Source organism: Limanda limanda, chromosome 9, assembly GCF_963576545.1.
Source record: "Limanda limanda chromosome 9, fLimLim1.1, whole genome shotgun sequence".
NCBI lineage: Eukaryota > Metazoa > Chordata > Actinopteri > Pleuronectiformes > Pleuronectidae > Limanda > Limanda limanda.
This window is the reverse complement of record NC_083644.1, coordinates 7,998,395-8,010,374: the sequence shown is the minus strand read 5'-3', so window position 1 is coordinate 8,010,374 and position 11,980 is coordinate 7,998,395. Positions and strand designations below refer to the sequence as shown.

General features: G+C 40.8%; 1 protein-coding gene across 1 annotated transcript in view; it reads right to left on the bottom strand.

Moving 5' to 3' along the window:
* Positions 1–5,409: 5,409 nt before the first annotated feature.
* ak4 (adenylate kinase 4) overlaps positions 5,410–11,980 on the bottom strand; it is a 6,814-nt gene continuing 243 nt past the window's right edge. The window contains exons 1-5 of the mRNA XM_061077480.1: positions 11,638–11,980; positions 10,809–10,928; positions 8,072–8,244; positions 7,629–7,747; positions 5,410–7,179 (exon numbers count right to left, since the gene is read on the bottom strand). The exon at positions 11,638–11,980 is cut by the window's right edge and continues 243 nt beyond it. Of these exons, the coding sequence (XP_060933463.1) occupies positions 7,053–7,179; positions 7,629–7,747; positions 8,072–8,244; positions 10,809–10,928; positions 11,638–11,779 (681 nt within the window). The 5' untranslated portion in view covers positions 11,780–11,980 and the 3' untranslated portion in view covers positions 5,410–7,052. The remainder of the gene's footprint in view (positions 7,180–7,628; positions 7,748–8,071; positions 8,245–10,808; positions 10,929–11,637) is intronic.

Genomic DNA, 11,980 nt, shown 5'->3' with positions numbered 1-11,980 from the left:
CTGCATGGTTCTGAAAAGAGGACATGAGCCTGGGAAACTCTTTTAGCAAAGCAGACGGGAGCTCGGAGCGCAGCGTGAACGGAATGTCCAGGAGAGAGGAAAGCGGGACCCGTCGCATCCGGAGCAAACGTGCTGCCGCTCAATTGTCGTAGTGGAGCTTCCTGTCTTGTTCTCAACTGTGCCGACCAATATTTACCCTTTGATGCCCCTCGTGAGTGTGCACGTGCCACTTGGGCTTCATAATCACTGCCACGTGCATAATCACTGCTTGCAAATGAAGCCAGACACATGGTCCTTGTATGTTGTACAAGTTTGTTTTATTTGTTATTGATCTCACTAAGATTTACTGGTTTAATGAAGGTTATTTATACCCTCATCATGAAAATGCAGGCAACGACTGCTTCCCAAAAGTGAGGCCAAAGCATCTTGATCGCCACCTGGTGCTTTTTTTTATGTAAGACAGTACAAGCTATTTATATATTGATCTTTGGGACAATAATAGGCATATTTCTCTATAGGCAAACTGATTAATTCATTAATTCATTAACCAATAAAGAAGTTAACTGTTAGTTGCAGTTACTTGCAAAGGAACTATTTGGGGAAAAAAGGAGCTTTCAACTTGAGCTATATTGCATTAATAAGCAGACTTATGCTAAAAAAATGGAAAATAAAGAAAATGTGTTGGCAAATGTCAAACTTCTGTCTCACTACAGATCCTATTTTTATTGATATGTGGAAACCATTGCATAAATATGGGCGACTGGCTCATAACAAACAGTAAATGCAGATTATAAAGCTGATGTGATCTGCACTGGTATCTGTGACACTGTAAGACAGGTTTTTCTTTCGCTCTGCTATTATGTACAAAACAAAGAAAAGGCCTGTTCACAGGTCTGTGTCACCAGCACACTGGAAATTCTATATTGAGGGTTTGAATTTCATTTAGTTATTTACTTCTCCTTTAAGAATCCATAAAAAAAGCCTTTAACCCTTTATACAGTTTCATGAAATGTTGTTGAAACCGACCGTGGCCCTTGTATCTTATAAAGCCGTATCGCCACCATCACTGGTTTTTACCATCGTCCTCAAGGCTCGACGGAGGATTAATGATTATCCCTCATCCCCCATAAGAGTTAAAGCAGAATCCAGGAATCTGCTGGATCAGCGGCTGGGTGGTGGACTTGAATCTGTGGCTGAGTCTGTGAAACGTTTGATGCTGCAATCCAAGGATTCTTGTCCTGGGCAGTAAAAAACAGAAACCTCATAGGACAACACAAGACATCCACGCTGTACTACACTCAGCGCTCAGTGGCTTTCCTACTGGACACTGACACAATCATTGCATTCTGTACCATAGGGTCAGACCCATTCCTGTATCTTTAATTTGTTCTCCCTATGTACATGTGATTTATGTATGTATGTCGGTGAGGTGTATAAGTGTATAAGTGTATTAACTACTGGATGACCTAAATTTCCCACGGGATTAATAAAGTATCCATCTATCTATCTATCTTTAACGTAAGGAAGTGGAAACTGGAGAAATCCCAGTTTTCACCTACAAAACGCAAAGCCATAAAAGGCCTCTTAAACCCCTGGTACACCTGCTCTTTTTATTGCACCATAAACAGAAAAATTACAAATACCACTTTTCTACATTTCGACAATAAAGTCATTTATCTCATGCCTCCATGAACTGAACTCTAATGGATGATTCTACCCATTTCTTGCTCTGGAGACAAATGTGACTCAGGACAACACAAGACATCCACACTGCACTGCATTCAGCGCTTACCAGTGGCTTTTACATAGGGAACTTGAAACTGGAGAACCCCAGTTTTCATCTATAAAATGCAGATTCCTGCCCTTGCCCTTGGCCATAAAAGGCCCCTTAAACCCCTGGTACACCTGCTCTTTTTATTGCACCATAAACAGGAACATTACAATAAATAAAGTCATTTTTCTTATGCCTCCATGAACTCAACTCTCATGGATGATTCTGCACTCCCTTGCTGTGACTCAGTGGCTGGTGAGCAGGACACGAAACCACCATGCGAGCTGTGTTAATCCGCTGACGTGACGCGCATGATGACGGTGGTGACGTGGCTGAGCGCTATTGGACAACGCAGGAGAGGAGCTGTCCTCTAAACCCCAGAGCCTTCTCCTGGACGAGGATGATGAAGATGAAGATTCTGATAACGCTGATGATGATGATATAAGAAAACCTGTCATTCCAAATAAATAATGTGGCGTTATTAAATCTCTGGCTTCTTGGGGGTTTGGTGCATGAACCTGATCTGACGCACAGGAGCTTGCCCTGCCCCTTTAAAGGTGTCCTGACATGCCGTCACCAACATCATCAGCTGGCAGAAAAGAAAAAAAAAATGAGTGACAACCTTCCCACTCATTCGTGTCATTTCTCTTAAGGATGAAGGGACGTTTAGCAGAACGCATGACGTAGAAATAACGGAATGCACCATTAATCATGCGTAAAATAATAACACCTCTATAACAAAATTACCCAAATGATGTGAGTCGTGATGCTCCAGTGCGCATCCAGTCACTACCCAGGCCCGCAGCACTGACACAGGTTCCATCATGTTATATCAATGTGTCTCGTTTATGAGAATCACGACTTGGAACCGGTGCGTATATGGATGAGACGCATCTGTGGCCCCCCCGGGCTGTGAGAGGGGGGTGGAAGTGGGGAGGATTTCCAGAGGTATAGCCTGACATTATGTAACATCCACAAACACACATCACGATGCTCTCTTCTCCTCCTTCTGCTTTACGCATATATACAAGCCTGGCCTATAATAAAAAATATAATAAAAAACACACGTCCTTTCTGTCAGATGAGAGAAAACACATAGAACCGTGCAGGTGGGTTTACCTTGCTCCCCCCTGTGCGCTTCGTCTCCTGCCGTGGTGAAGATGCTCCTCCGCGCACGACACACGCACGACCTTTGGTTTGTCATCCGCTGCCGAGCAAAGGTCAACGCGTCGTCAAACTGTCCAGCGAGACGAGGAGGATCCCCCCCCACCCTCCAGGTAATAAAAAAAACCCGTGCGTAAAAGTGCAGAGGCAGCGCCAGGCTACGACATCATCACCATACAATCACATCTTGGGCATTAGCGCGACACTGAGCAGGGTATACCGCGATGGCGTGTGGTAGATCTGTAGAAGATGTGGATGGGCTTGAGTGGGGCAGATGGAGGGGGGGTGGATGTTCATGGATCTGCACAGTGGAAACTGCGCCGCTCAGCGCTTCCTGGAGGAAAACCTGCTACAGGACTACAGGAAACCCGGCTGCTTGTATTCACTACAGGCAGTGGTGGAGAAAGTAAAAGTATTTGCATACTTTCAAAATACTCTATTACAAGTAAAAGTCCTGCATTCATAACCAAATTACTATTTCTGTTACTAGTTACTATTCTATCTGATATATTTGGATTAATATAAGCACGTTACATTTTACTGCTAATCAACCAGTCATTTAGACTTTATTTATATAGCACTTTCATACAAATTAAATGTAACACAAAGTGCATCACATAAACCACCAACCCCCCAAATACACACACACACACACACACACACACACACACACACCCACGCACGGTATCACAAACAATCAGAGATACATAATACCTCTGGGAAATCTAGGACGGAAAACTGTCAGACAAACGCAGTGGAGTAAAAAGTACAATATATCCTTCTGAGATGTAGTAGAGTGGAAATAGGGTAAGTTGCATAAATGCCAACATTAATGTGAAGTACAAGTACCTCAAATGTTAAGCATAGTACTTGAGTACATCTACAAAATGTCTGTACACTACCCTTTACTCACAAAACAGAACTGTACCAATGGAGTAAACAATAACCAGTGATCAGCACTAATAAGACTATTATATGGGGATTCATTATAGCAATATTTAACATTGAAGGTCTCGAGGCAGCAGAGCTCTCGTTCCTCCCGTTTCCAAACAATGATCATGAAACACAACACCAGTCGAGCTGTATTTCAGGTTTTGGGGCATGTGGTGATGACAATTTTAACAATATATAACAATTATGATCATCAAGGTTCATGCAAAAAGATAAAACAGCACTCCACCCTGTGTCAAGTTTAAACACAGCTGACGAGGATGTAATCTGTCACAGAGGAGCAGGGAGGTGCAGGCGGATCTGAGAGGATTAAAGGAGAAAGGGAGGAGACACACACACACACACACACCCACACACACAGCATTCTTACGTCCAGTGTGTGTTGTTGTTTATCAATTATAGCCTGTGAGTCAGTGCAAGTTTGCATATGTCCTGCTGATTCCTGTTTTTCCTGATATGAAAGATCGAGGAGCAAAGAATGGGAGAGCAGCATTTTTTTTTTCATGGTCGCTGGAAAGAAAGAAAAAATATATTGAAGACACTCTGTATTATAAGCATTGGTCTTCATCTCAGCGGCACCAGGTCCAGCACCAGCCCGAGCGTGACTGCGGCATTCCAGCACAACAAGCAAAGAATAGCGGTTAACACAGGGCATTGTTTACATAAGTGATGGACTCATCTAGAAACAGTGAACTCACAAAGCCAAGGAAGGAGAAACTGCTTCTGCAAGATTGTTTTGCATATGTAACAGCAGACGTGTAGGCGTCATATACAGCTCACAGACTCAAAGGGTCCAATTTTGGTTATATTTAAAACAAAGTAGTGTCAGTATTGCTCTCAATGAATCTGTAACCTAAAGCAATGTATAAACTGAACTTTATAATAACAGCCTTGTTAGGTATGTTAAGTATAAAAAACTACAACTCCTCAGTTTGCGAAAGTAATTTACGGGTTTCACTGCAAAATGATATTTTTGAAAGAAAGAAAGAATGAAAGAAAGAGAGTTAATTCATAGCAAAGAATATTAACAGCATCAGTATACTGTATTAAATCTTGCCCCGTTTTCTTTCTTTCTTAAAAATAATGGAAAATAACTTGGATGGATAGATAGATAGATAGATAGATAGATAGATAGATAGATAGATAGATAGATAGATAGATAGATAGATAGATAGATAGATAGATAGATAGATAGATAGATAGATAGATAGATAGATAGATAGATAGATAGATAGATAGATAGATAGATAGATAGATAGATAGATAGATAGATAGATAGATAGATAGATAGATAGATAGATAGATAGATAGATAGATAGATAGATAGATAGATAGATAGATAGATAGATAGATAGATAGATAGATGGATGGATAGATAGATAGACTTGAACTGTACCCATTATAATCAAATTGGGCTGAATTGTCTGACACAAAGCTGATGAACGATACAGGTGTGTATACTGTATGCACAACAGGCTCCACAATGTTTCATCACAACAACAGAAAGACAGCGACAAAGCAGCCATGAGAAAATAGTTTAATTGTTCTTGGACTGAGACATGTTTGGACTGCAGGATAGAAAAAAGGGAGAAATCCACAGAGGGGTTACACAACAGCTGTGGGGTGTGGTCACGCACTCGACACACTCTTCACACACACTCATCGAATGATTATCTACAGACTTTTGCTGCTGAAGACACCAAGACGAGGAAAGACAAGTTAATATGCACAAGCATAATTTATCCACTTGTCACCGAAGCAAACAAATAAAACTACTTCAGTCAAGTCAACACAAAACTTTCCTTTACAATCTGTAACACACACAAGACCCACAATCATCGGACCACACGTAAGGAAAATAATATCAAAAGATTCAAAATGATTTGATGTGATCAAATTAACTAAAAGTTTCAAAACTGCTGGATCAACAAAGGTAGTACTAAAAAAATAAAATAATCTCTATGTCTTGATTGTGCATTTTTGTGATTCGTGCATTTTAGTGCAATTTGTTAGTGCATTTTCTCTAACGTGATGCTTTTTTACTTTGAAGTAATGGATCTGGAGCTCGTAATTTAATTCTGAAACGATTGATAGTGGAAATATTAAGCTGGAAAAGCTGATCATTTTACAAGTTGTTCCCAATGCAACATTCATTGATGTATTTAAATAATCTGGAAAACAAGATCTTTACATACATGACCTTCTAACAATCATATAAATCCCATATTTCTTAGTAATCCAGCACAAACTTTACATTCAAACTCTCAAGGCAACCGTATATTATATTTAAAGAAAGGTAACAATATTGAAGACACTCTGTATTATAGGCATTGGTCTTCATCTCAGCGGCACTAGGTCCAGCACCAGCCCGAGCGTGACTGCGGCGTTCCAGCACAACAAGCAAAGAATAGCGGTTTACACAGTGCATTGTTTACATAAGTGATGGACTCATCTAGAAACAGTGAACTCACAAAGCCAAGGAAGGAGAAACTGCTTCTGCAAGATTGTTTTGCATATGTAACAGCAGACGTGTAGGCGTCATATACAGCTCACAGACTCAAAGGGTCCAATTTTGGTTATATTTAAAACAAAGTAGTGTCAGTATTGCTCTCAATGAATCTGTAACCTAAAGCAATGTATAAACTGAACTTTATAATAAGAGCCTTGTTAGGTATGTTAAGTATAAAAAACTACAACTCCTCAGTTTGCGAAAGTAATTTACGGGTTTCACTGCAAAATGATATTTTTGTCTGTAGTCAGCCTGATCTCATGATCGCCTTTCTGTGGTTGAGTTTTTATATTCAGTGTTTCACAATTAAAAATAAAAGAATAAAAGTATGAAAAATTGCTGCTTGATTAGTGTTTCTGTCAAATCAATTTAGATAAGTGATTAGATATGATGTCTCCTTGAAGAATTCTGACATTTCACTACAATAATATTGAAATATTCTTCTCCTGGTAATTGGCATGTACAACCATTATTGAATAACTTGAAAATCACAGGCATGTTGGCTGGCAACAGTTTTGATCAGTGTCCCGGTCCATTTATTTCTCTAAACCCCCAATGAGTTAAAACCCGACACCGACGCCAGCGCGTGCAAACCTCCACCCACTTCCTCTAATGGCCTCCTGATGTTTCCCTGTGGTCTTTTGTTCCAGAGCACCATCAGGGCATCTGGGGCTGGCGGGTGTCTGATGGCTGCGTGTGCATCTTGGTGCTGAGGAGAGAGTTGATGTAAGGCCAAATCCGGTCTGTCTCTGTGCCGGAGAACGAGTGCAGGATTCCTTGGGACCTGAGGGAGGAAGAAGGAGAAGAAACAGGTTGTGGGCACGTTGATAATAACGTTGAGTATTTCCACCAATGTAGCAATAAACTCCTGTAATGTTACTGGACTAAACCCTACCAACCTTATTATGTAAACCCTTATATATAATCATTTTAGTCTTAACTTCAGTCATTAGAGAAAAATTTAACTTATCAAACACAACAGTGGAAACGGGAGGCTCTGCTTGTTTCGTATGGAGCGATAAAGTAAAACCCGACTACAGCTCTAAGAGGTTTAAGACTTGAGAACTCACTGCTGAGCTAAATATTTCCAAATGGGAGAAACTAAGAGTCCAATGATCCCAGTCATGACGACATTGTTTGATTTCTGGCTTTGACTTCCCATGGTGCAATGCTCTTGGCAGATGTAATAAATCCTTGAGGACGGTTCACACTGCAGAGTAAACATTCACTCACTTGTATAAGTCTATGACAGGCTTGGCTACATCTTTGTAGTGTCTCAGCCTGGACATCAGAGCTTCTGGTTTGTCGTCGTCGTGGTGAATCAGCGGCTCCCCAGTGATGTCGTCCTTACCCTGAGGAGGAGAGCACAAGGGGCAACATGCAACAGGGTCAAAACAAAGCACTTTCCAAACATTTTAGTTCCGAAAGATAACTTTACGTAACTTTAGATCATACGTAATACTTGTACGTATTAGAGTATACATATATAGGCTGTGCAGGAGAAAGGGAAGTTAGTATTGAGTAATGATGTTGTCACTCATCTGGTTGAAGTTTCTTGATTTTTAAACCTTCATCCAGATGATGCAAGAATTAAAAACCTAATTTCTAATCACACCCACACAAATCACAGGCTGAAGAAAGTGAAAGAATAAATAAACATCTATATCTTGTGAGACCTGCACTCGTGGCGGGTTGAAGCCCATGTTGTAGACTCTCCCGCTGCCCTGGTGGATCCAGCGGTCGCTCAATCTCTCTCTCAGCGTCTCGTAGGGGATGTTGAGGCTGATGACCAAGTCCAACTGGCACAAGTTATTCAAGGCCCGGGCCTGCGACAGCGTCCGAGGGAAACCTGGGCAGACGGCACATAGAGTTTATGTTTAGGAGGTTGGTTTGACTTTTATGTTTCTGTCAACAACATTCACGACTGTGGTGTGTCTGTCCCTTTTTCTTTAATCCACACCATAAGGAGTATAGCAACTGTATTTCCTGTTTATATTTCTGCTAATATCAAGAGCCCACAGCAAGTTAGGCTCAACTGTTTCCAGATTTGTGATACAATAAAAACTGATTATGCACATGTGGAGGAACTTACTGAAAAAACATCCTCGGATAAGCATGACCTGGATGAGTCACCATTAGTTCTAGCTAGCATGCTAACTAACTAAGTAACTAACTACTGCTAAAGATTTCTCGTAGTACCCAAACAGTAGATTGGTTGTCTGATAATATTGGTTAATATCAGCCTTTCTCAGATATTGCTTATATGAACTGATATAACCGCAACATTGAAAATTATTTGATTAATTCAGGTTCTACTGTAAAAAGTTGGTTTTATTTGCGTTTTCTGTATATTTATGGTTGTTTATGTATATTAAAATGCAGAATAAACTGTTATACATATCAGAATATCAAACCTCAATAATATTTCTTTGTCATTATAAGCTCATGTCTGGGAACCACAAATCTCTGGAAAGAATGTGTTATCAATTTGACAGTGACTTGCTAAGGGACAACCTATGCCAGGCAGATGGTGGTCAAGGTCGACAGGTTTACCCTCTGGGGACCATGAACATCTGCCCCGAATTTCATCGCAATCCATCATGTTGAGATATTTTCCCCCCCAAAAGAACGAATATGTCAAAGCCTTTGGTTGCACGAGAGGAAAAAGTCTTGGAGCAAAAATGTCAGTAACGTTCTTCCTCTGGGTCCCGTGAGTGCAAAGAAACAAAGATGAACTATATTTCAGATTTAATCCTTTTCAGGTGACTTTGCCTCTTGCCCCACTGTTATAATCTGAGCTCAAGGTGACCTCAAGGACAGTGCCTTGCTAGAGGTCAACTTGGCCATTTCGTCCCATTTTACTGCTTTTTAACTTCATGGTTTGATATCCCTGCATTACGGTTTGTCTGGGTTTTATTGCTTCCTTACATGTTTGAGTGGAAGCCGACGGTTACTCTGTGTGATCCTTTGTTTGATCAATAAAGAGCCGTTAAAATCCCTCTAACCACCAGAGCATCATGTTACCAAGACGTAGGAAGGCCCCAGTCAGTGGTTACGAGAGGGGAAGAGCAGGCAATTATGTTCATGTGGTGCAGTATATTTCTGTTTGTCTCTGTGTGTGTGTGTTTGTCCTTGATTTCTGTTCTCTCTCCTCTGGCTTAATTTTTTTGTTTGCCGATCATGTCATGTCTCAAGGTTTAAACCAGTCTAACACTAACCAGTTTGTTTAACCAGTGTGTGGCATCTCTCGGGAGGATGTGGGTAATGTTTAACTGCGACAGAGACACAATGATCTCCACTAATTAAGGAGCCATTTTCCAACCAGCACGTTTCTATGTGCCCTGCTAAACATCATTATTTATCACATCAACATTAAAACAGACAATATATTACATTTTATTTTATATGTAACCAAACGCAGTAGAGTGACTTTTTTAAAAACTTAAGTGGAAGGAGGGGATACAGTCAAGACCCTGAAGCTCTGGTTGGACCTGGTTGAGGAAAGATGGCTAACAGAATCAGTGACATATTTTAAATCCCTTATGAAAATGCAATTAAGTCTAAGAGTTATATTTTTTATTATTCCATTTTTTTTAATTATTTTATATACACATATATAAAAGTACCTCCGAATGAACTTCTACTTAAAATGTATTTTGGATTTTATGTGAGATGTTTTCTTAATTTTAATATTTTTAAATTAAGCTTTTATTTATGTGGGTATAAGTACCTCAGAACTGACTTCTACAAGAAGACCCTTCTTGACTCTATCTAAGTTGTTTACTTTTATAGAAGTGAAACTTACTCCAAAAGAAAGCCTTTTTTTATCGAGTCTGTTTATTTACTTAATTTCTGTCTTGATCTGTCACCGTGAAGCACATGTAACTCTGTTTTAAAAAGTGCTGTTTATATCGAGTTCATTATGAAGTTTATAATTGTTTTTTCCATGGACCTTTTAATGTTAAGACAAAGGTCACTGGGTGAAATCCTGGCACATGATAGAGAAACTCTGTGAACCCTGCTGATATGAATCATCTCTCCTCTTTGACCTGACCTCCGTGTCCACAGGCCAGAGCAGGAGGCTGGGAACTCACTCTGTGCATCAGAGAACTAATCACTCACAGACCCAGAGCATAATTTCCCACATAGTTATTCCTCAGCCTCCAGTAAAAGCACTGTGGAGGCCATGTTTCACAGAATGCAAACACTTTAATGAAGGCCCGGCCTCTAACATTAGCCATTTATGGGGGGTGGCACCGACACTGGCCAATCAGAATATAGGGCAGCTCCCAGCACTGGGCCATGACGATGCACAACAAAGAAAATATCCCCTCTCTGCAGAACAACTGGTGTATGTAAAGCTGGTTTATCAGCTGTGTTTGGAGTAAAAACAAAAACCTCTGTTTTTCTTACCGTCCAGTAACCAGCTGTTGCCGCTCAGCTCCTCCAGTCTGGGCAGCATCAGTCTGGTCATCACATGGTCAGGCACCAACATGCTTCTTTCCACAAAGGACTTCACCAGCACACCTGCCTCTGACACACAACAAACACACAGACAATTGTAAATATATTTGTTCTCCTTCCTGCTTCAAGATCCAGAAGCTTTGATGGAAATATAGACATAGAACTCTTGCTCGTGACTTCTGTAATCGAGTTTATTTAAGGTCAAACTGGAAACCCCTGAGGCCTGCTGTGGGTAATTAAGTCAATAGTCATGCCAAGTCATCAAACTTCTCAACGCAAACACACACACATATAGATTTCACTCATTTATCAATCTTTAAACTATAATATGAAAAGGGAAAAAAGGGGTTTGTTGTCCTGCCACACACAACTTTGCCAAGCACATATGTTTATACTTAGCCCTCTGCTCTGAGCTCTGGTTTATTATCACTCTATATGTGAGCTTGGCAAGAGCTGGGAATTAAACGAATGCCAGTTGGTGAGTCAAGTCTTCCCCAAAGTGAAATCAGATAAAGAAAAATTCAGTTTCCTCCCATCCTAGTGTCTCGTGTTCTGGGGGGTTGGACTGAAGAATTAAGTTTTGGACATATCATGTGCTTCATTCTTCAAATGTTTCATCTCATAGACCTGATTAAAGCACATTTGTGATAATTATAGCTATATTAGAGGAAAGAAAACATTAGGATGGTGCCAAATTGTGTCATGGAACATATAAAACAACTTCTTTGTGTATTGCTCCAGGCTTTGCTCTTCCTGGTGCCACCGCAGTGTTACTTACCTGTTTTTGCCGTTATACTCTCTCGCAGAAAGTGGCCACTGGACAGATAGAGGAGACCGAAGCTGTGCGCAATCCTCTTGGATATCGTTCCTTTGCCTGATCCCGGCGGACCCATGATAGCAGCTCGGAATAATTTGGCCATGTCTTTCCTTCAAAAAGCGGCCAAGAGGCTCCGGGACGCACAGACGTTCTCTTTTCCTCTTTGTGATCAGCAGCTCGACACTCGATCACCCACTAATTAAACTGCGCTGGTACGAGCGGTCTAACTGGTCCAGAGACTTGAATGGCTCGTAAACTTGCCCTCGCCAAAAGTCAAATGCCAGCCTATCTGTGGCGTGAGCGG